General features: G+C 37.5%; 1 protein-coding gene across 1 annotated transcript; it reads right to left on the bottom strand.

The window, feature by feature from the left end:
* Positions 1-2,870: 2,870 nt before the first annotated feature.
* Positions 2,871-10,594, bottom strand: LOC141627241 (phosphoenolpyruvate carboxylase 2-like). The gene is made up of 11 exons (XM_074440611.1): positions 10,330-10,594; positions 9,962-10,137; positions 8,835-9,229; positions 8,299-8,383; positions 6,609-6,831; positions 6,169-6,272; positions 5,990-6,077; positions 5,645-5,799; positions 4,325-5,323; positions 3,531-3,917; positions 2,871-3,379 (listed from the first exon to the last, which is right to left on the bottom strand). The coding sequence occupies exons 2-11, from the start codon at positions 10,127-10,129 to the stop codon at positions 3,080-3,082; spliced, it is 2,904 nt and encodes a 967-aa protein (XP_074296712.1). The 5' UTR covers positions 10,130-10,137; positions 10,330-10,594; the 3' UTR covers positions 2,871-3,079.
* Between the last annotated feature and the right edge of the window lie 14,697 nt (positions 10,595-25,291).

Genomic DNA, 25,291 nt, shown 5'->3' with positions numbered 1-25,291 from the left:
CCACTTGGGAGCCGGAAGAGGCAATGAGGGAACGTTCCCACATCATTTTGAGCAGGTATGTTTGGTTACGGGGTCGTAACCTTTGTCTTTTAAGGGGGGGCGGGATATGATCGCATGTGTTTGGGGGTAGTTTTGAGGTTGGTATGGTTGTGTTTCGGATTGTGTGAACATAGTTGGTTATGGTTGGATGCATGGTTAGGGTCTTTTGAGTTAGGTGTTCTTTCGAGTTGCATGGTTAGTAGGTTGGCTTTTACATGTTGTATCAGGTATGAGGTGAACTTCGGGGTTGAATTTCGTTTTAAGGAGGGAAGACTATAATACTACGGTTTTCTGGTCTCAACTTACTCAGTGAGGTCGGTATGGTTGTGTTTCGGATTGTGTGAACATAGTGGGTTATGGTTGGGTGTAGGGTTAGTGTCTTTTGATTTAGGTGTTCTTTCAAGTTGCATGGTTAGTAGGTTGGTTTTTGCATGTTGTATCAAGTATTGTGTGAACTTCAGGGACGAAGTTCATTTTAAGGAGGAAAAACTGTAATACTATGGTTTTATGGTCTCAGCTTACTCGGTCGAGTAGGCCATACTCGGTCGAGTAGGCCATACTCGGTCGAGTAGGCCATACTCGGTCGAGTAAGTTGTCGAGTGCTTTTAAACAGGCTACTGTTTTGGGTGCACTCGGCCGAGTAGTGAGGAACTCGGTCGAATAGGTCGTACTCGGCTGAGTACTTCAGGTACTCGTGGTCTGGCGGGTTAGTTTTCCGCTGTTTTGATTAAAATAGTTGGAGAAGTATAAAAGCGTGTTTAACGGTTTCTAATCATCTTCTTAATCATTTCTTTTAAACCTAAACTACGTTCAACATTATCCAATCATTTTAATCACTTCCAAGGCTAGGGTCGATCGATTGGGGTTCTACATCTCTTGTCCGCGTAGTTTTAATCAGTAAGTCTTATATCTTCCTTAATTTGTTGCATTTGTTATAGTATGCAAACCCTAATTGGGTGATTTGGGGGTTTTGGGGTGATTTGTCATTTGATGTATGGTATATTGTTTGATTGTCGTTATAATAGGTGAGGACTTCGTAGAGGAAGCGTTCTAGCTTGTCTTGTGGTGATTGCTTGGAATATCTGATCAGGTAGGGTTTTCCTACTCAGTTGGTTGTATAATTAATTATAAGATGTGATTGTGGTTAATTGTTTGGTATTTTTATCGTTGTGATTGAGATTGTACTGTTGATTGGTTATTGTTATGGGACCATTTTCGGGAGATGGTTTCAACCCCATGTTAGCTTCTTGTGGCTCCCGTCACAAGGGGGATGTGCACATTAATGATCTGGGTTCGCTCGTTGCGATGAGAGGGGATTAGGTAGGCAAGGCTATGCCCCCCCAACTGGCGGTGTGGGTTTCCCGTTGCGATGGGAACCTGGCAGGGCTACACACTTCGGTGTGTAGTCGGTTACTGGTTACGCTTGGTGTTTTGAGGATTGATTGGTCTCAGTTGATTGGATTGTGTTTATTGTGAATCCTTATTTTTAATTATGCAGTTGATTGACCTCGTTTATTCTTTTCAAAACTGTGGTGATCCATTCGGGGATGGTGAGCAGTTGACTTAGCGGGTTTTGGACGTTGATGTAGCTCGCGGGATATGGGCGGGCAGAGTCATCACATGTTTTGTAGTACTAGCTTCTGCTGAGTTTAGATATTATCACTACTTTGGTTTTGTTGTATGCCATTTGGACCTTTGAGACTTGTATTTCCTTTTTCCTTAAAGTTAATTATTAAACTTTTTTCATTATGGTAACTATAATGCATACTTCCTCGGAAAACCGAGATGGTAGTACTTCTGTGTGCTAAGGTGGTCCTTGTTAAGGCACTTTGATATATGAGGTGTTACATCGGGTTAGTGTTGTGCTCATCTCTACCCTGCCTTCAGAGATGGTTTTGGTCAGGAGACTGTCCAAGTGTTTTTCGTTATTACTAGTTATTTTCCTACTCGCTTTACTGGGCTACAAGCCTCTTGTCCGAAGTGATGGTGTCCCAAAGTGTAGGAGTTTTCTCTCCTTTGGAGGCAGATTTCCCTGGTCTGTGTTCCGCTTTCCTTTTCTACGTCTGTGTGGCGTAAGTGCTCTTGACTCTCTCTCGATGGATCAAGGGTCCCGTTGGGGTCCGGATGTTGTGTACCATAGCAAAGAGATGAATCTCCGAGACACTCTTTTGGGTCTTGTTGCAGGTATTTCTCCGAAACTTTGTCTATTAAGATGAGTGAAGATTTGGTCTATCATTTGACCAGCTCGGTTCGTCCCTTCAAGAAGGTTGAAGATGAAGATAATTTCCGTGTTCATTCAGCCGTACGACACCAACACGTGTCTGTTAACCGATGTAGTTACTTTTTTGTCTTAACTTACGGTATTAGCAGTATAAGTGCATTTGACCATATGAGTCCAATGCCAATTGTATAAACCCTTTCCTTACCGTTGCCAGAAAAAAAAATTATTGAGGACAATTTTCATTCTTATCTACGAAATTTTCTAGGCATATATTTGGCAAATTAGATCCGAAGCACATTTTTTTCAAAAAAAGACCACCATGAATGAAGCTTCTATTTTAAGCTTCAACAACTTTACCTTATGTCTCAAGTCTCAACGAAGCTGAAGACGGGCAAAAAGCACTTGGTGCTCACTGGTAAAACGAACTCCTTGATTGAACGTAGAAAGAGCAGGGAAACAGAGATAAGGGATGTGGAGGAGGAAACAAGCGATACACACTGTTAGAAAATTTGAGGGAAAATCAAAATGCCATGTAATTGCCTCTCAGTTTTCCTCGAATTCAAAGTGTTGTCCAAACACGGGAAGCATTATATAAACAAAGAGAAAAGAGTACAGCACAAAATTATTGTAATATTCTTATTAATACCGTAGTTTGTTTGACAATAAACTCAGCTTCACTACATGCTCCTTAATTCCATAGCATGCAGTGACATAATTTACTTTTGCCATAATACGAAAAATAGAGTACAATCGGGAAAATGCATTATTTTATGAGTTAACCCAGCTCGAGCCACAAGGATAACAAGAAGTCGGGATAGATTAACCAGTGTTTTGCATTCCAGCGGCAACACCCTTCATGGTGAGGATGAGGGTGTCTTCAAGTCCTGGGGCATATTCGCTAGACGGGTTCAACTGGACTAGCTCTGCCGCATTTTTGCTAGTGGACTCCATGTACTCCTTCGAGATGTGGGGCCTCAACTTGCAAAGGTAGCTCGGGTCTCGGATCCGTTTTAGGGTGTACGCTTGGCACACGTTCAGTGTCGTAGTGTAGGAATCACGAAGGCAAAGCCTTTGCCTTAGGTAGGGATCACCCTCGAGGACTTCTTTGTGTCCTGCAATCTATAAAAAGAAGAGAGGTCGGCAAACCATGAAAAATCAGTAACTTGTTGAGAAACTAGGTAATACACGACAAGTGATTTCGAGATAAAGTCTTATGAGTGTATGAGTGTATCATTAACATAGAAAACCAGATGCTAATAATGTGTATTACCTTAAGCAGAAGGTTCTTGGTTTCTTCATATTTGGCTCTTAATTGCTCACCAAATGGCCACAACTCTTCAGCAACAAGTAGCTTATCATACAAAGCAGCAATGCCAGGGTCTCCCTTGGCAAACACCATCTCAACAAGATCAATGGTAACCCTAAAGAAAGGCCATTCATTGTACATCTGCTGAAGCATATTCAGATTCTTGATGTCCTTCTGGATAATATATCTGAATGCTGCTCCAAATCCGAGCCATACCGGGAGATGGAACCTAGTTTGGGTCCAAGCAAAGATCCATGGGATGGCACGAAGCGATTCAATACCACCACTTGGCTTTCTTTTTGAGGGACGACTCCCGATATTCATCCTACCGTACTCCAACTCTGGCGTGGCCTATGGTACACAAGCAAGAAAATGGGACCCTCGGAGATTGAGTACAATTACTTAGAATAGGGCTATGTTTTGCAAGTCTTTTTGGGTGTTTTTGCTTAATTTGCCTTATCTGACTGAACTAAAATTTGATGGCCAAACAGAAGAATAGTGAGTCTTTGACTCCAATGGACATGGAAACTATCAAGTCACTAGGTTATCATGCCCCTAAACGTCATATGCAAGTATTAACCTCCTTTTCAGTTAATCTTACCAAAAACTTAAAATTGATCACTTGACTTACAAAGTTTAAACCAACAAATATCACATCAACATTTTTTAGGTTTCAGCTGTTATTTCAGATGCCATTCCAACTAGTTTTGTCAAAAATACCCTACATTGAATTATGTTAAGAGAGATCGAACACTCACCGAACGGAAGTACTCCACAAATCGAGGTTCTTTGAACACAATATCGCGATACTCTTCAGTGGCAACAACAGCCATTTCATCCAAAAGGGCCCGCCATTCGGGTTTTGGAGGAATTGGTGGGTGCATACCATGCTCCAAAGTGGCAGCTGTAAACCTTTGAAGAGTTCTAAAGCACAAGTGCTCCTCCCCAAAAGACTGCTCAATAACCTCACCTTGAACTGTGACTCGAAGAGACCCAAGGATGGTATCCGGAGGTTGAGACAAAATAGCAAGATGGGTGGGTCCACCTCCTCGTCCAACAGTCCCACCACGACCATGGAACATAGTGAGTTTTACACCAAACTCCTTAGCCACCTTCACAAGTTCCTCTTGAGCTTTATATAACGCCCAAGCTGCAGAAAGCCGCCCAGCATCCTTACCAGAATCTGAATACCCGATCATAACTTCTTGCTTTCCGTTTATACGGTTCCTGTACCATTCGATTGAGAACAGGCGAGCCACAGCAGCTGGGGCTGATTCCAGGTCAGCAAGTTTCTCGAACAACGGGACGACCCTTAAAGGCTTATTTACATGGCATTCACGTTGAAGTAGTTCAACTGCCAGAACATCAGAAGGGGAAGTTGCCATTGATATGATGTAAGCTCCAAAGCAGTCAGAGGGAAGCTCAGCAAGGACATTGAAAGTGTCTAATACATCAGCAATCTCTTCAGTTTTTGGGAGATCAGGACCAAATAATGGACGTTTTCCACTTAATTCAGACAAAAGCCATTCCTGACGCTTCTCTTCAGGCCAGTCCTTGTATGAGCCAATTCCCAGGTGGGTGGTAATGGCATCCATGACATCAGTGTGGCGGTCTGATTCTTGACGGATATCGAGTTTGACTAGGGAGAGACCGAAAGTGGAAACTTGCCTCAAGAAATCAAGGAGGCTTCCATCGGCAATTGGCCTGTCACCACAGGCACAAAGAGATCGATAGCACAGCTCCAGAGGTTCCAAGAACTGAATCGATAGAAAGAGAAGAGGTCAGAACATAAGCTAGTGAACACAATTTGGGTAGAACTGGCAAGCGGATCATTCGGGTCAAGTCATGTCATTAAGGGATCAGGTTATTACGTACTGGGTCAATTTATGTTTCGGTCAATAAGGTCATTTTGGATCTGGTTGTTTCGGGGTTGTTCAATACAGATTCGGGGCTACTTTTGTTATAATGCTCAGTTTGAGGTGGATCATTCAGTTGGGTCAGTATTGCAAGTCTAATTTAGAGGGATTGCATTTTAAGAAACTGATGTTGAGATTGATTATGAGGAATTATTAATGTACCTGCTCTAAATTTGTGTAAGTTACATCTTCTGGAATATCTGAGGTTCCATTCGATAGTAGCTGACGGGAACGCTCACGTGTATTATATAATTTATCCCTCACATCACCAAGAACAACCCGATATGGCTCAGTGGCAGGAATATTTTTCCAAAACTCTGCATGAAAAGCGAATCAAATGAACATATATTTCATCACTGAAATCAAAGCAGGCATAGTGTAAAGTTGTAAACTAATTGCTGCAAAAAAAACATTAAATAGAAAACAGCAAGCTTTGAGCTAGACCTCAAATAGATAACACGTGGCCAAGAACAGCGAGAGAATTATTATTAATTATGGCTGAAGTACCTATATAATGTTTGGCATCCCTTCTGTTGTTGTTGTGGAGGTCTTCAGCACGAACTCGAAGTTCGTCAGTGCAACGCCACATAGATAACTGCATAGGCGTAATGATATTGTATCGAGTCAATGAGGTGGAGATTAAAATAATGAGAGATTAAAATTAAACCAAGGGGTGAGCTTTGTACCTCAAACATGAGATCCTCTATCTGAGCGAAGTAAAGTTTAGCAGCCATCATTCTAGCCAGCAAGCAAACATCTCTGGTGACCTCAGGTGTCACTCTTGGATTACCTGTAGCAACATATTAGCATATCCACTCGATAACACCACGATATACAGAAATCACGGAGAATCATGTAGCTCATGCCCTTTAACATATTACTATCTCCACCCCAAATTTATTGTCCCTTGGTGGTTAACTGATATCAACTTGGACCGCTGATTACTCAATATACATTTTCATATTATCTTTACTAAAAATTGGTACCTGTACTACTATAGTGTACTGTATAAAAATCTTTGTCAAAGTCAACATCAATTGACTAATAAAGTCAAATGGGGACAATATAAATAGCCTGAAGAGAGTACTTCGAATATATACAACATTAAAGCTAATAGAGAACTTACCATCACGATCACCACCCATCCATGAAGAGAATTGAATAAGAGGGGCATTGTAAGGAACTCGTTCATTAATGCCTATGTTCTTTAAAGCGGTGTCCACTCGGCGTAGAAACTTAGGAACGCCATTCCATATTGTTTCATGGAAATAGCTCATCCCAGCCCTCATCTCATCCTGAGGCGTGGGTGCTGTCCTACGAATCTCATCAGTGCGAAAAGCTGCTTGGATCTGCACATTGTCATAATCATGATATTGCATAGCATAATGGTGAGCAATGACTACCAATATCTTATGTGGAGAAGAACACAACAAACAAAAATACAAAGGAACTACGCCTCCAATCTTAAGGTTTTTAATGATTAGAACTACAAAAGGCAAGATGACAATATTATATGTCAAAATTGGACAGCCAATTTTTTTCCCATCTGTGTTAATTCGTTTATCTTTGCTTTGGATCGGTGGTTTGAGCAGGAACATGCAAGTGATATTGGGTATCTATAATGGGCAGATAAGAGTACACTAGTGCAACAATTGTTGCTTTCACCAGTCACATAGGAAATGTGAAAAAAAAATGACCCAGACGGACCAAAAAGGAATACTTTCTTGGGTAGGATAGAGGGACTGAGGGAGTACAAATGCCGTTTTTTTATGGAATTGCCCATGTCAGAAATCAAAATACATTAGAAACTACTGAACTAAATTTCGGGGAGACACATAGCACAAGACATCAAGTGAGACAAGAGACAGGAATAATTAAAGGTCACCAAAGTCAACACCTTTCACCATGTTTTCATTTTAGTACTCTGTTAGTTTAAATTAAACCAATAAAGCTTATAAGAATGAGGATATTCAAGAGAATTTCTTCAACAAACAGAAAATTCATATGAACTATATGTGAAACCTGCAACATATATCTCATTCATTGACTCCTGGACAAATTTAGTCTTCAAATTTTTTAATCTGACCGATCCCGTCATATATTAATGCGTCTACTCGGAAGATAATTAACTAGAGCAAAGTATGGATACAGAAAATGACTAGTCATCATTAACGAAGTTTTTTAAATATCTACAATAATTTCTGTGCTGTCTCAGCCAATATAAACCACAATCTCAGACAATAATTAATATTTTATACATGTTGATTCAATCATACACCAAGGCACACATCACCACGGAACTTCATCTATGTATAACAAAGTTGGATCCATCTCATGAATCATGACAGGAACATGGAATAGTTTAACACTTATCACATGATTACATGTGGACAATTATGTTGAACCTAACATTCTGTTTTAAATAACAAAAGGTTTCGATTTACTAGGCCTCTCTGTAGCTATTAACATAGACACTTTCAGTAAAACAGAAATCAGATCTAATAAAAACAAGTGACACACAAAGAAAGGATTAAAATATTATTTGCATCTCCTTTTCCTTCTTTTTGCTTTCCATCTTAGTAAGGTTCCATTTTATTATCAGATTCCCAGTCACATTTAAAGGTTGTACAATAATAGTACATGATTTATAGAGATAACATCTTTTATAGGCTGATGATGCTCTATATCACGAAGAAAAAGTGACAGTTTTTCTTCTTTGTAATTATTCGGTCCCTGTATTAAATGGGGAAGGCCAAAGGTCCAAAAGTACGAAGCATGCGTGACAGATTAGTTCTCTTAAGAAAATTGGCCTTTACCTCCCTCTGAAGAGCTTCATCCAGCTCCTGCTTATCATCAGGAGTAATATCCTTTGCATACAACTGGGCTAAACAGTTCCTTACTCTGAAATAAATCAACAAGTGAGAGAGGTCAATGACAACATAACTAAAGTGTCTAAAGGAATCCGCAAATGATGATATGGGAGGTAGGATCTAGGCAGCCTTAACAGATGACCCATTAAAAAATTGTGAAGAGTATTACGTCAACTAGCAGACACTTCGCAATAAAGGAGTACAAAAAGTTTAGTGAGCTATCTTGCTCTATTCCATCATAAAGGAGAACGGAAAAATAACATCTTTGGCTCCACCATAAATGGAAACTAAGCCAGGTCGACTAATGCTAGAACAAAACAATGTTCAGCTAACAACCATAGATTATAATGACAATTATAACTTATGACACTAGGAGGATGTAAATGAACAGTAACCTAAGAAAAAAACGTTTATCACAAAATCAACACTATTAAATATCGGATGTTAAAAGGGTCAAAACATGAAAAAGACAAAAAAAAAACCTTCCATGCTTTTGAAGCAAGGATCTACGAACTGATTGAGTAGGATGAGCAGTGAGGACGAGATCCACAGTTTGGTTCTTAAGAGCATCAAAAATTTCTTGTGGGGACTTTCCGAGATCCCCAACAAGCCTCTTGAATGTCTCTTCCATGTCAGATTCAGTAGCAGCAGAATTCTCATCGACAAAATCTCCCTTCTTCAACTTCTTAATTCTACGGCGATAAGCAATCTGAACCTCCTCAGCCAAGTTTGCCAAGTTAAGCATGTGTGAGAAGGACTTGGCGACAACAATGGAGTCACCTGGATCCAAGCTTGTGAGCACACTACCAAGCTCTTCAAGCTTCTTAGGATCATGTTTCCCTTCATACTCAGCTGAATGCTCATAACACTCTTGTACCTACATTAGAGGTGGATACACGTGTTAGAACATGCGTCTCTGGAGATCGTAAAACAACTTTTTGGTGCATTTATCGAATCCTAATGTTGAAAAAAATATATTAAAATCTACAATTTTTATGCAATGACTTCTGAGCTACATCAATCAACTTGACTAGTCAATGATAAGGGAAGGTATTTGATAGTTCGGAATAAAGATGCCCATATGTCACATTTACCACCTAATTTAAGGAAGAATCCATGGCTACTCAATCAACCCATGAAAAAAAAAGTAATCAACAGTCAAGATTGTCACTTGTGATCATAGTCAAGAATATAAAAAACAAGTTACAATCTTGACTAATCCACCAACCCATCAATTCAAGATGATCAACATACATGTATACAATTGTCAGCAAAGTCAACACCCTAAAAAACATTAAGATCTAGCACATAAGCATCATTTACTGCTCTCGGACGAAACGAAAGATCATATCTTTAGCCAGAAAACCAAAAGAGGAATCCATGAACCTTGAAATCAAAGTGATACACTTGAAATTGAAGTGATACAAAGTTAGAAACAAGTGAAAATCATTGATCAATCATATTTATTGATCATAAATACTAAACATAAAGTAAGATCATGATCATGTATGCTAACCTACAAACAAAGAATCAAACAAAAACAGCAAATTTCATAGAAGATCAACACCAAAAATGAAATCGAACCAAGAAAAGAGAAGCATTGACATACAGTTTCACGAATTTCTTCACCATGTAGATCCTGAAGAATGTCAAGGAAACGATCCAATAAAAGGGCATCATACTCAATCAACTTATCATCCTCAGATACTTTAGCAGGAATCAAAAGCCTGAGTTGGGCATCAATTGATGCCATTTTTTCAATATTTCTAGTCATCATTATTCAACCTAACCAATAAAGTACATACATTATAAACCCAACATTAATAAACAAACAAAAAACTACTAATACAAATATAAACTACAGTAACTAAATTACACTTTCAAACAACAGTTGTTATTGGTGTAATACCGTTAGTGTCAAAACAATTAAAAGTGGCATGTTTAAACAAGAATAGAAGAGTTAGAGCAAAAGGGTACCTAGAAGAAGAGATAAAGAGAGGAAAAGAGTTGAGTTTGCTAAGTAAAAAGAGCAAGGAAATGAGGAAGTATATATAGAGATAAGAGACTCGACTGTGAGTGATGGGGAACAAAATGGACGGTGTAGTAGTCAATTAATTTGTAGTATCAAAATATCAATAGTTGAATTTTTTATGGAATGGAAAAAAGGTAAAGAATTGATTGGTTACAACTTCTACATCCACATTCCACACGAATATGCTTTTCAGTTATTGTTGCCTTCTTTGAAGATGGTTTGTTTAATGTATGATTCGAGTTATACACCCATGCGTATAGTACATCATCTTTCTTGCCATATTTTTCCTTTATTTTATTTTCGATTCATTTGATTCAAATTTCAATTTCTATTAAGTTGATCAGAAATTTCAAATTTCGGCTCTATTGATTGATTAGTTCAGTTGATTCATTTCAAATCACCATTCATTAATTAAATATCTCACTTTAGTTTAGTTTTTAAAAACTTATATTTCATAAATTAGAAAAATTAGAAAAATATAAAAATTATACCATTATTCGTGATTTTGATTCTTCTATAATTTGAGATCACATTTGATATATTTTGGTGTTTATTTTAATTTTACTCGCATATTCACATTATATAATTGACATATTCACAACAATAGAATATTCACAATACATAGTTGACATATTCATATAAATCAAACTTCTTATTCTCAAATTAAAACTCACATACTCACCCAATTAATAAACATATTCACACAATATGATAAACATATTCACAAATACATATTCATAGCAATGCCAAATACGTAGAGGTTATCATAAATATTAATCTAACATAACATAACATATATTCACAAAGTATAACTACATATTCATAAAATATAATTACGTATTCATCGCATATAGATTACATATACGCAAAACATAAACCTCATATTGATAATATATAACATGTGAATATATCACTTATTTATATTTTGTAAATGTCGATATATTCATTTGCGGACTCGTTCAAATAAACGGAATAATAATCATGAACATTTTGTTCCATAGACGGTAGCAAAGCGAATAATGCAAAATAATTTAGCCAAAAAACATGAAATTTACGTAAGTAGTAATAGATCCATGATAGAGTTTTTATAGAGTAACATAAGTATTAGAGGAGGAGTGTAACTGAATTGCAACATAGTGGATTAGTGGGTGGTTGTTTTTATAATTTTTTATTTTTTTATTTTTTTTCCTTAATAACTCCCTGGGAGTACTATGCTCCATACTCCTGGGAGCATGATATAATATACCGGGGTTGAGTCACTACAAAAATACAAAAATATTACTAGAGGATTTTTATTTTATTTTTATGATTACTTATTTCTTTCCTTAATTATCGAAGTTTTAAAATTTTGAACAATTTTAAATTAAAATCACGTATTTTTTCCACACTAAAATAATCTTCTTACTTTCAATTTTTAGTCATCTCAAAATAATTTTCCTACTTTCTTTTTTCAATACTAAAAAGGGTTTTTTTAATCTATATGCCCACTAAGCATAACCCACTTCCCTCGACTTTTCATTATTCAGTTATATAAATTGGTTTTCGCGCATTTAACAATCAGGAAGATAATTTTGGGATGGAGGAAGTAATTTTTTAACGTATAAATGTACAAGTATAATAGAAGTGGCTAAATAGATATTACTTCTTTAATGTTCCTGATACAGTACTTTCATAACACAAATGCGAACTCTCTAATCACACTTACAATGAGATAATTATATAAGGACATGTGTAATTGAAGAACTTTTTATAAAGTTTTTTCTTTGCCGTGTCATATTTTGACAATTTCAATAATTAATAACTTTTTGTCACAATGGAAGAACTTTAAGTCCAGTTCTTTAATAGGACCATAATTAAGTTGGTATATCTACCAATTTCTTGTTTTTTTGGGAATAACTTGGTTCTTCTTTTCAAACCAAATTTGTTTATACAAGAACAAACTTTTTTGTACAATATGACACACTTTTTTTTAAAGGTTCTTATTTACAACTCCAATACAAGAACTTCCCATTGCAATTGCTCTAAGCAACTTGTCTAATTCCTTCTTGATTTATTTCATGTATTTGTAAATGTAATATGAGTATTATTTTTTGAGTTTTGTACTACATATAGGACACATTATATAAAAATATTTGTATTCATTATTGTTGATAAAATTAAGTTATTCCTCTTATGTTAATATCATTTCTTTACTTGAAAGTCAACTTTTTAATCACAAATTTGAATAAACCATTAGATAAATAAGATTTTGGTAAATTTAAATTTTATTTAATTTAAATACACAAATTGTACAATTTTCTCAATCTAAGAGCAACTCCAATGGTCAGCTATATGACCTTGTAGTTTGCCATGCCACATACTTTTTTTCAAGCAACAAAGTTTTCTAGCTACATCATTCTCCAATGGTAAGCTACAATATATGGTAGCTTGAAAGACCCCACATAACAATAAATATTATATATAAATTATTTTATTATTTTTCAATTATTATTTCTATCCGCTTTAAGAGTCAAGCTACGTAGCTTGACAAAGCTACACCTCCTTGCAAGCGGGTTTGTATTTTATTACTCCAACTGTGAGCATGCCGCTTGAAAATTTATAATAATTGCAAGCAGGTCCCTAAATACAACCATTGAAATTGCTTAGTACTCCAGAAATCAATAAAAAAACTAATTAGCTAGCAACTTCATTCTTTGTTCTCCATACGCATAAATCGTACCTAATGACTCAAAATAGTAAAATACTATGAAAAGTCCAACTTAGAAATTTAATTATATGAATTATGGAGTAGTATAATTTTTTGTAATGACATTTACGTTATATGATAATGGCGTTGTTTGGTAAACAGTATATTAGGTGAAATTAGTAGATTCCGACATAAATACTAGATTGACCAATCAATCTATTAATTTTATGGTGGTGTTTGGTAAATAGCGGATTAGTAAAATTTCAGCATATTCTAGACTTTTAGCATGTTTGACTCACCAATCTACTAATTTGTGTGTTTGGTAAATGGCATATTGAAACGGTAGATTGAACTCCAATCTACTGTTTTCCAATATACTGCTCCACCCAACAGATAGCATTAGCAGAATACGGTTGACATATTTTAGTGGCAGGTTTGAGCATTATATTAAATTTGCAAAATTAAGAAAACGTGTTGGGTAATGAGCAGATTACATGCCAAATCTACCATTTTCATGTATAAACTCAATATGCTATTACACAATGGCCCTGTTTGGTAAACAGCGGATTAATTTCAGCGTAAGCAGATTGCAAAAACAAATAATAAATGGCAGATTTTATCAGAAGGTTTGACTAGCATATTATAATTAGCAGAATTAATTTGAATATTTGGTAATTGGCAGATTACGATTAGTAGATTGTTAGTTTTCTTTGTAAAATAGAGAAAATTTTCCTATTTTACAATATACTAACCAATATGCTGGGGTAAGCAGCATATTGCAAAACAGCATATTGACCCCAAATAAATTGTTTCAATAATATGTTGTTTACCAAACACTAAAATTAGCATATTGATTGGTCAAACATGCTAAAACCCTTGAATATGCTAAAAATTGGCCAATATGTCGTTTACAAAACAGGCAAACAGCGCCATATGTTGCTATTAGCAGCATATTCAAAAACGGTAGATTCCGACCAATATGTTATCTGAATATGCCATTAACCAAACGCATGAAATTAGTAGATTGAGTGGTCAAGCTACTATTTAAGCCAAAATCTACTAATTTCACCTAAACTATGGCCCTGTTTGGTAAACAGCGGATTAATTTCAGCATAAGGAGATTACAAAAGCAGATTATAAATGACAGATTTTAACAGGAGGTTTGACTAGCATATTATAATTAGCAGAATTAATTTCAGTGTTTGGTAATTGGCAGATTACGATTAGTAGATTTTTAGTTTTCTTTGTAAAACGGAGAAAAATTTTCTATTTTACAATATGCTAACCAATATGCTGGGGTAAGCAGCATATTGTAAAAGAGCATATTGACCCCAAATATGCTGTTTCAATATGTTGTTTACCAAACACTAAAATTAGCATATTGATTGGTCAAACATGCTAAATTCCTTGAATATGCTAAAAACTGGCTAATATGCCGTTTACCAAACAAGCCTATATTATTTACCAAACAGGGCCATAGGTACAACAATCTATTAACCTAAATCTGCTAATTACCAAAACACTCCTATTAGTCAAACCTGTCAATCCAATCTGTCATTTATAATCTACTTGATCAATCTGTTTCTGCTAATATTAATCTGCCGAGTACCAAACAGGGCCTATGTGTTTGGTTAATGGCACATTCAGATAACATATTGGCCGGAATCTACTGTTTTCGAATACCCTGCTAATAACAACATATTGTAATATCATATTCATTTTATTCGTGAAAATGGTAGATTTGTCCTATAATTTGCTAATTACCAAACACGTTTTCTTAATTATGCTAATTTAACTCGATGGTCAAACCTGCTGCTAAAATCTGTCAACCATATTCTGTTAACGTTATCTGTTATTGTAAATCTGCTTCCGTCATTTGCCAAACAGGACCAATATGTGAGTAGATGAGCATATGCTTATGATATATACCAATTAGGCAATTATATGATTATTTCTTATTAAGAATAAATGAAGTATCAACTATAAGCATATTTTTTTGGCTATAAAATAAGCCTTCTTTTGTGAAAGTGGAAGTTTTAGGTGTTCTACAACGACCGACTGCCATGATGCAGCCTAACTCAAATTTTTCACAAATTCTCATTTGTGGCGGTAATATCCGTCACAACCTTGTGACGGGTTAAATAAAACCCATTTGCATAGATAAAGACAAGTTTTTTGTAATTATCAAGGCACCTTTACTTTTGTCTTTTCTAACAATGTGAGTGGTTGATAAGAAAAATACTAGTTATCGTAAATGCTAGAATTAACTACCAAATTAACAATTTATAAGCCAAAGTATACTCTAGATTACTCTAATGGATAAAGCAATATAGTGCAAGTAAGGGTCGATCCCAAAAGAAGGACTTTAAACCAAAGACTTGAATTGTAAACTATTGAATACTAAGTAAGACTCTACTAGTAATTAAGACTCTAATGACAATTTTATAAACACATAATGGTTATTAACAATGATAAACAATAGATGAACATAGACCAATAAAGGGGTTTGAGTTGATTGGTAACATGAATGTAAAAGAAAGTTGCAATCTTTTCTAACAAGTCAATATAATAAAAACTTGGTGTGCCAGAAAATTCAATATTAAAGAGAACTTGGTGTAACTCCTTTTTAGTAACCAACAATTAGTAAAGCTTGACCCTTTTTACTCTCTCAAAATTATCTACCCAATACTACCATCTCAAGATGTTGATAAATGTAAATTAAACCATCTACATATACCCTTCAAACTTAGACAACAAGTCATTAAACCATGAAAAGAAACTAAGCATGAACATTAAGATTTTAACCAAAAGATGAAGCTAGGATCAATTCCTCATAAGATTAAACCATACAAATGAGAAAAAGACATAAAATTTGTTATTTGTTATATGAATCCTTTAAACCAAATCAACATATAACAAGTTTGTTCCAAACAATTCTAGATAGATTAAACCATTTCTCTAGGATTTGCACTAAGCAAGTAAGCAATATGCAAGGGTGATCAAACCAAACATTCAATTACTTAACATAAGAAATTAAGCACAAGGAAAGAACAATAGATAAATTGAGAGAGATTTAAGAGTCTTACAATACCAAAGTTGGGAACTTTGAATGAAATTACACTAAGTAAAGAAGGATTTAGCCTTCCATAATCTTGTTACAACCCACAAATTGAAGAAAGATTAACATAAATTAGAGAGAATTCATGTCTTAATTATTACAAGCTTAAGGTAAAAACAAGCATGTTTTTGATCTCAAATATTGGAGTTTATATAGTGTTGTACGAAATTCTAGGGTAAGCCCGGAATGGGCTTTAATTTACGCAAAAAGCGGAATAACAAATCCCGAGCCTAGTACACCGGCAGACTGCCGAGTTATATGGCAGTCTGCCAAATTGCCTGAATGTTATCTTCCAAAATCCGCCTTGATGCTTGTCTTGTTGCTTCAAAGGTCCTTCTTGACTTCCCTTGACTCGTGGCATATCTCGGTCATGGTCTTGTTCACTTGATTTTTGATTGTCAATCCCAAGTTAGTCCAAATACACCACGATCATAGCCCCGATAAATGAGAATCACTTATTATCATAAGTATACATAAAGACCCATATTAAACACATGGGTGATGCTAAGAGCACTCACTTGACTCGACTCTTTTTGGCACTATCAAATACCCCCACACTTAGACTTTTGTTCGTCCCGAGCAAAACCCAAGACAACCAATTGAGCAAGTCTACAAGTGAGCATGGGTGTTGATGATTCACTCTTCTCTTACCTCTTCCTTCTTATATCTCCCTCTTGAACAACCACCAATTAAAGAGGAAAAAAAATAGACTCAAAGTTGACACAAACTCTCCTCTCACTCACCCTCCTTATATCATCCCTCACACAAGACATGACATAACTCCAACTCTGACTCATCACGCAACTCCACCCTTCTTATATCACCGAAGAAGTAGTAATGGTCACTCTTGCCTTATCCCAAGGCAATAGCAAAGTGACCCATCAATCCTCCTACAAAACACAACTCATCACTACTTATAACACCCCCTTATTTCACCATGGTTGTAAGGTTGTGCTACTTGGTCGGCCAAACATCGGAAAGAATCACAACCAAGCAACCAACTCAATTCCACCAATTTGAAACCATTTTCATGACTCAAAAAGAAATTAAATCCTAACACTAGCCTCCTTCCAATGCCTTCCTTATCAATCCCTTCTTATCCCTCCATCTTTTTGGTGGTGCATTTTTTTCAATTTTTCAATTTTTTTTTTTGAAAATCCCTCATTTTGCCTAAGGTGCCCTTTCGGTTTTTCACCTTAGCTTTTCCTTTCCTCTCATGTTGGCTCGCACTCGTTTCTTCATTTTGCCCAGAATGCCCTTTTGGGTTTTCATTCCGTCCTCAGCCACCTTTTCCAATCTTGCCTAGGTGCCCACCCTTGTGGGTTTTCACCTAGCCGGAATTTTCAAATTTTTTTTTGATTGCATTAAAATCCAAGAAGTTTACATATTTTACAACTCATACTCCTCCCCCACACTTGCTTTCCACATTGCCCTCAATGTGGAGGAGGTCACAACCTTCTCTTCAATCACGAGAACCCGAGGCACCCCCTTGATCATAGGTGCCTTGGTTCTTCCATCTTCTTTCCCTTCTTTCTCTTTCTCTCGTTGCCCGTGCATAGCTTTGGTCCACAAATTCTTGAGTGATGGAGGGTAAGGTGGTTGGATGAAGAGACATGCTAAATAGTCCACTAACTATCCCAAGTGTATCCTCTTGAGTCCTTGCATCGTGGTACGAATCTTGGACATACTCGCGATGTCTTTCATTTTGGACTCCAAATTGGTGGTCCACTTTGCTTCTCCACTCATTTTGTTCTTTCCACAAGGCCGCATTGGCCATCATTCTTTGGTCATGTTGTTGTTGCCAAAGACGGTCGGCCTCTTGGTTTGCAAGAATGTTCTTCATCATTTCCGTTTGAGCCGATGCGGCCTCCGTGATCAACTTCCCCCGATCATCTACTACACTCCTCCAATGATCCAAGTTCTCCAACCTTGGCCCTTGTTGTTGTTGCCAATAGTGGATATCCTCCACACTGTTGGAATAAGTGTCCTCCGACAATAATGCGATCACAACTGTCGATCATGATGATCACATGTTTAAATCTCATTTTAAGAATACATGTGGGATGTAATATTTTTACAGTCAACTGGTCCACACGTATCGGTAATGATTGGCTGACTAGAGTTTGACATTACTGTCGTGCGACGGTGGTGATCAGTTGATCCCCTTAGGTTATACCTAAAGGGTAACACTCTTAATTGAATATTTAATTGGTCGTATGACGATACGAGTCAATTAAATTGCTTAAAATTGACGGACGATTTTGGGAGTAATATTTACGTGTCTCGTTGTAATTTGATTAAATTAGACACGGTCTAAGTAATCGAATTGTTTTATTGCTTAGATGAAATTATTGTTTACGGAAACAATTGAACTTAATGAATAATTTATTATAAATACAAGATGTTGTAATTTATAATTGGTAAAGTGTTTTGGTACAAGTAATTGTGAATTACTAAGTCGATTTTGTACATGACGTATTTTATTAATACGTTGATTTTTAATACGTTAAAAATACATGACAATTTTACATGACTTGTGACATGTGACAAATTGACAAATTGACAAAGATAAAATGGAATCCATTTTATCCCATATGGACCGAAATATGGAGGGAGTATGGTGTTTATATTATGTTAAATTATTTGAGTGTAAACAAAATAATTACACCTAGCTTTAGCCATACAAGCCTATGTTTTCTTGGATAGAAAAACTTGACCATGCATTAGCTCCCCAATCCCTCCTTCCACCGGTTTTTGAAAGACCAAATAGAGAGTCTTTCTCTATTTTTTTATTCATTTCATAATTCACATGAAAATTTCTAGTGTAAGAAATTAAAAACTCTCTAAGAAAAACTAGAGAAATAAAACTCCAAATATCTTCCTCTCTTGGCCGAAACACAAGAGATAAAACAATAGTTTTGGGTCAATTTTATTAAGATTAATATTGTTCTAGTATTAATAATATTAGTCTTTTAGGAGGTTATCTTGGGTATAATTCCTTGGGAGAGATTCTATTCTTGAATCTTTGTTCATCCATTTTAGGAGAGCTCAAGAACAAGTAAGAAGGAGATCTTACTTGTGCCCTTTGATCCAAAATCTCAATGTAAGGATGATAATTTCTTCTCTATATTTTACTTATATTTGCATGCATAAGATCTAATTAATTTTATGACTAAATTAAATTGAAACATATACGAATATGTTGAGTATAATGAGATATAGATTTCTAACACACACGACCACTAATGGTTGTAAAAACCTCCCTTGTATCCTTGAAATAATCAAACATAGTTTGTTGCCATGGGGCAACTGGAACAATAGACCTCCCCCCCCCCCGCTTCATACATGGGAGTGTCCATGTGAGGGGTTTCGCTCGGTGCCTTCTCTTCTTCCTCATCAGAGTCAAAACCCAATAAATCCATGGCACAAAAGAAGTTCCTACTAAAGTTGCCGCTTGGCAAAGGGGAGTTTTTAGGCCGAGGGAGTCTCAAGTATTTTGGTTGTTCGGCCCCAACCAATACCCTTGAAGTGGATTTTGCCTCACCTTCTTGAACATCCTACATTCCTCTAGGACGACATCATTGTACAAGGGAAAACCTTTTGTTTTAAAGATGTATTAGGAAGGGTCGATGTCAACCTCAAAGTGTTCAACAAAAAATGTGATTGCCCCTCCACAATTAATGCTCCCTCCCGGGCTTTTAGTTTTGTGCACCATGCAAGCATCAATGAAAAGTTGTACCCAATCGGGCACCCCCACCCTTTCCGGAAGCATGGTCCACATGGTAGTGCGGATTTTGGCATTGACTTTGATTCTCCTATGGCATAGAAGATGGTAGTGATGAAGCGGGTGAGGAGTTGCACAACGGGATTGGTTACATAGGAGATCATATTATCATGCTTGGCATTGGCGGTTCCCATAATTTCGGTCCAAGCCACGTCACTGCTATGGCCGAGCATTCGAATTGGAGATGAGGCTTTTAAGATGTTCAAAACCTCTCTTACTTGGGAGTGAGTAAGGGTGTGACACTCCCCATTCACACGAAATCAGATTTTATTCTCCCTCCCCTCCGCCACATTGCACTCCGTCAAGGTTGCAAGGAACTCTCAGGTGTGGGATGTGTATGTGTAAGTCCATAAGTTATCTTCAAAATATGCTTCTAGACCCACTTTAGCAAGCATACTTTGAGTGAGTGTACCCATACCAAGAGCATTTAGGGTGTTGGGAGAAAGGAAGCGGGTGGTTTTGATTGGTTATTTTTGTGGGAGACCGAGTTTTTGAAAGATTTTTGATTGGGCGGCATCTAACCCTTCCTCCCCGGTGAAAATTGGTTCCTTAATATTTTCGGTCTCCTCTACAATCCTTTTCTTGGATGGCCTTCGGAATGGGTTCTGCAGTGGAAACCTTATGGACAGGCAAACAATGCAACTGGCTTGCAGGTCACCTTAAAAATATCAAATGACCTTGGAAAATTCTGAATTTTCGTGACAATTAAGTTTTAATAATGTTCTAAAACTGTACCAAATTTCAGGAATTTAAAAGAACTCTAAGTATTTTTAAACTCAATTGGAACAACCTGAAATTCTGAGATTGCAGACAAATGACTCAACTGGTTTTGTGACTTGTTTGTGTAACAAAATGATATAGTTAAGACCTTAAATTTCCACAGAAGATTCACAGGAAAACTATTATAAATTAACAAATTTCAGACTCAAATCCATAGTTGAACACATGATTAAAGTTTGAACTTTGCTCAACACAATTAAACTGAACCACAGATAGACACAGGTTCAACTTAATGATGCCAAACTGACTTTGTTCAATTAACCACAGAGATCACAGGTTAATCACCAGGCCAGGGTTCTAAACTACAGTTTAAATACAAGTTTGAAAGAAATGAGAGAAGTCTCAAGGCTAATTTTCATTCAAAAATAATCTGCCTGAAACAGATGAGACATAGGTCCTTATATAGGCCTTGTCTTGGCATTACAATTCGAAACCCTAGCATCCAATGGTACATAATTAATCTAAGATGAGTATAAACAACATAAATTATCTTACAAACTGGTAAATAAGGTGAACAAGTAAAAATAAAAAGCAAACGGGTAAAATAGACTGAAATAAAGCATTGTTGCAGGCTGTCACTGTCACTTGTCTTCTTGTGCACAGTTTGATGTTCATTTGGTGGCTAGTTGAAGTCAAGGCTTCTTGTTGTTACCTTGTGGCAGGCTTTGTGGGAATGTTGCAGCAACTCTTTACAGGAGCCTCACAAATGCCTCACCAAATAAGGAAATGTTGCTTTATGCTTTAACTCCAACATGTGACTGCTTTGCTTTCCTGTTGCTGAAATTTCTACTGAATTACATTGCATTTTAGGATGACTGGTGTAGATGCTTAGGGACCCTTGCTTGGACTTTTAATTGAGACTCCTTTCAGCTGGCCATGGTGGCAGCTGAAAGCTTGATCTTGTGAACCTCTTGACAGGCATCTCTGGTGGTGTAGTGGTTGTTGCCTGGACCTGGTCTGTGGTTTGGTCAGGATTGGGAGCCCCTGATCCAGCTCCTACTGCAGCCTCCCCTTCTTCAAAAGGGCTTGACCTCAAGCCTGGTCCCTCTTCATCATTAGACTCACCATAGTAAGGACTCAGGTCTCCCACATTGAATGTTCCATGCACCCCATACTCACCAGGAAGGTCTATCTTGTTAGCATTTGGACCAATTTTCTCAATAAATTCAAAAGGACCCTCTGCCCTAGGTATCAGCTTGTTCTTTCTCTTAGAAGGGAACCGTTCCTTCCTTAAGTGGATTCATACAAGGTCACCTGGCATGAATTATTTCTTCTATTTAGGACTCTTGGCCTGTTTCTTATATCTGTCATTGGCCTTCTTAATTTGTCTCTGTAGTTTCATGGAGCTTCAACATCTGTTCCACCCTCTTCTTAGCATCATAGTTCATTTCTTCCTTAGGTACACTTGAAAGATCTAAGGGCATCAGAGGATTGATCCCATAAACCACTTCAAATGGACTGTGACCAGTTTAAGATGAAGGAGCTTTGTTGAAAGCAAACTCAGCTTGTGGCAGTTTCAAATCCCAGTCTTTCAAAGACTTGCTAACAATGCACCTCAATATCCTTCCCAGGGTTTTGTTAGTGAACTCAGTTTGGCCATCTGTTTGTGGGTGGTGGGAAGTGCTAAACAACAATCTGGTGTTGAGGAACTTCCATAGTGTCTTCCAAAAATAACTCATGAATTTAACATCTCTATCTGACACTATGGTCTTTGGGACTCCATGTAGCTTGACAATATGACTGAAATAAAGTTCAGCCATACTCACAGCATCCTCAGTTTTCTTACATGCTATAAAATGGGCCATCTTACTGAACTTGTCAACAACAACCATTACTGAATCATGTCCTCTCTGAGTTCTTGGCAATGCCACTATGAATTCCATGCTCACATCATCCCATGGTTGGTTTGGCACTGGCAATGGAGTGTAGGGGCCTGCCTGAAAGGAACTCTTGGCTTGCTGGCAGATGGAGCACCTCCTGAGTATCACTTGGACATCTCCCATCATTTTGGGCCAATAGAACTATTCCTGCAAGATATCCAGAGACTTTTGGACTCCAAAATGACCTCCTAACCCACTAGAGTGAGCTTTTTTTTTTTATCAACAGATCCCTATGTAAGCCTCTGGGGACACATAGCTTATTTTCATGAAACTAGAACCCCTTTTGTAGCAAGAATTTGGTTCCCTGGACCTTAGTTCCTTCTGTTTGAGCCAGCCAGTCCTCATAAAAATCAGGATCATCTTTGTACAGCTCCTTCATGAACTCAAACCCAAGAACTTTCTGTTCCATCACTGACAGTAAGAATATCTCCTGGACAGTGCATAAGAAACAATATTTTGCTTACCCTCTCTTTGTGCTTGCTTGAAAATGTGAAGGATTGCAAGAATTCAACCCATTTAGCATGCCTGTGATTTAGCTTGTGCTAGCCATTGATATACTTCAAAGCTTCATGATCTGAGTGCAACACAAAAGCTTTTGGTTTCAGGTAATGGCTCCAATGCATAAGAGCCCTGACAATTGCATAGAACTCTTTGTCATAAGTGGAGTAACTCAGCTTGGCTCCACTTAGCTTCTCACTAAAGTAGGACACATGCTTCCTTTCCTGAATTAATACAGCTTCTATGCCAACACCACTGGCATTACATTCTACTTCAAACAAACAGTTGGAATCAGGTAACTTGAGAAAAGGTGCCTCACACAGCATTCTTTTGATCAAGTTAAATGCTTGTCGAGCATTCTCAATCCATTTGTACTCTTATTTCTTCATACACTCTGTGATTGGGGTAGCAACAACACTGAAATTTTTGATAAATCTTCTGTAAAAGGAAGCAAGACCATGGAAGCCTCTTACTTTAGTGATGCTCTTAGGGATTGGCCAAGATTTAATGGCATCAATCTTATCTTGATCCACAGAAATTCCCCTCCCGGAGATGATATATCCTAGGAACTTAATCTCAGAAGCCAAGAAGGTACATTTCTCCAATTTTCCAAATAATTTTCTGCCTCTCAGGATTTGGAATACATTCTCAAGGTGGCTCAAGTGCTCTTCTGTGGACTTGTTGTAGATGAGGATGTTATCAAAGTACACCACATCAAATCTCCCTAAGCAAGGCCTCAACACTTCTGTCATCAATCTCATAAAAGTATTGAGGGCATTTGATAACACAAATGGCATAACCAACCATTCATAGAGCGCTTGCTTAGTTTTGAAGGCAGTCTTCCATTCATCCCCTTCTCTGATTCTCACTTGATGATAACCCTGCCTAAGATCAATTTTAGAAAAGATCCTGGCACCACTTAACTCATCCAGCATGTCATCCAACTTAGGTATAGGGAACCTATACTAGACCGTGATGTTGTTGATAGCTCTTCTGTCAATACACATCCTCCAAGTGCCATCCTTCTTTGGTACCAACAGTGCTGGGAGAGCACAAGGGCTCAAGGATTCCTTCACAAATCCTTTGTTCATCAGCTCATCAATTTGCTTCTGCAATTCTCTTGTAGCATCAGGATCACACCTGTATGCAGGTCTATTAGGGAGTACAGATCCTGGCTTAAGGTCAATCTGGTGCTCAATACCTCTTAGTGGAGGTAACCCACTAGGAAATTCAGTAGGGAAGACATCCTGGTATTGCTCCAGTAATGGTCTAACCTCTGCTGGCACTTGATGCTCCACATCTTCATGAATTTCCTTGGACAACAAGATAAGAAGAGGCTGTTCTTGTTGCATTTCCTTGACCATTTCTGCTTCAGATAGAAATAAAACCCCATTGAGTCCATCAGTCACACTTGGACTCCCATAGTTCTTTTGATTAGGTGGTAGAGGGGTCAATGTGATCTTTTTGCTTCCTTGTTTGAAAGAATAGGTATTGCTCCTCCCCTGGTGGATAAAATTCTTGTCAAATTCCCATGGTCTACCCAACAGTAGGTGGCAAGCATCCATATGGACCACATCACACAAGATCTCATCTCTATAAACATTGCCAATTGAAAATGGAACCAGGCATTGTTTATCCACCTTGACCTCTGCTCCCTTGTTTACCTATCTGAGCTTGTAAGGATTGGGGTGCTCCTGGGTGCTGAGATTAAGCTTGTTAACCATGGTGACAGATGCTACATTGGTGGAGCTTCCACCATCAATGATCAAGTTGCATACCCTTCCCTGAATAGTACATCTACTCCTTAAAATGAGGGATATTTGGTCCTCCTCCAAAGGTGCCTGTTGCGAGTGCATTACCCTCCATAGAACCAGACTATGGCTTGTATCAGGGTGATCCATGACCATTTCCTGGTAGGGTTCCTCCTCAAGGGTTGTCTCCTCATTCACTGGCTCCTCCTCATACTCCACGGAACCCTCTCTTTCCCACTCCTCTACTTCCATTGCTGTCAATGTTCTCTTGGAAGGACAGTCCTTCCTGAAGTGGCCATACCTCTGGCATTGGAAGCATTTAATCTTTTCTTTGGTCATAGGTGGGTTAGACTTAGGGAACATAGGTGCCTTCCCCTTGTCTCCTCCTGTTTGGGACACTGGTTTAGGTG

The sequence above is a fragment of the Silene latifolia genome, chromosome Y (genome assembly GCF_048544455.1).
Source record: "Silene latifolia isolate original U9 population chromosome Y, ASM4854445v1, whole genome shotgun sequence".
Lineage (NCBI taxonomy): Eukaryota > Viridiplantae > Streptophyta > Magnoliopsida > Caryophyllales > Caryophyllaceae > Silene > Silene latifolia.
The sequence above is the reverse complement of the archived record's forward strand: the minus strand, read 5'-3'. Positions and strand labels throughout refer to the sequence as shown.

What these genes read in the sequence shown, in the direction of transcription:
- LOC141627241 (XM_074440611.1), bottom strand. Translation starts at nt 10,129, where the DNA reads ATGATGACTAGAAATATTGAAAAAATGGCATCAATTGATGCCCAACTC. An exon ending in ATGAAGCTCTTCAGAGGGAG is followed by an intron (nt 6,832 to 8,298) that starts GTAAAGGCCAAT and finishes GACAATGTGCAG; the next exon opens with ATCCAAGCAGCTTTTCGCAC. An exon ending in CCAAGAACCTTCTGCTTAAG is followed by an intron (nt 3,380 to 3,530) that starts GTAATACACATT and finishes TTCTTTTTATAG; the next exon opens with ATTGCAGGACACAAAGAAGT.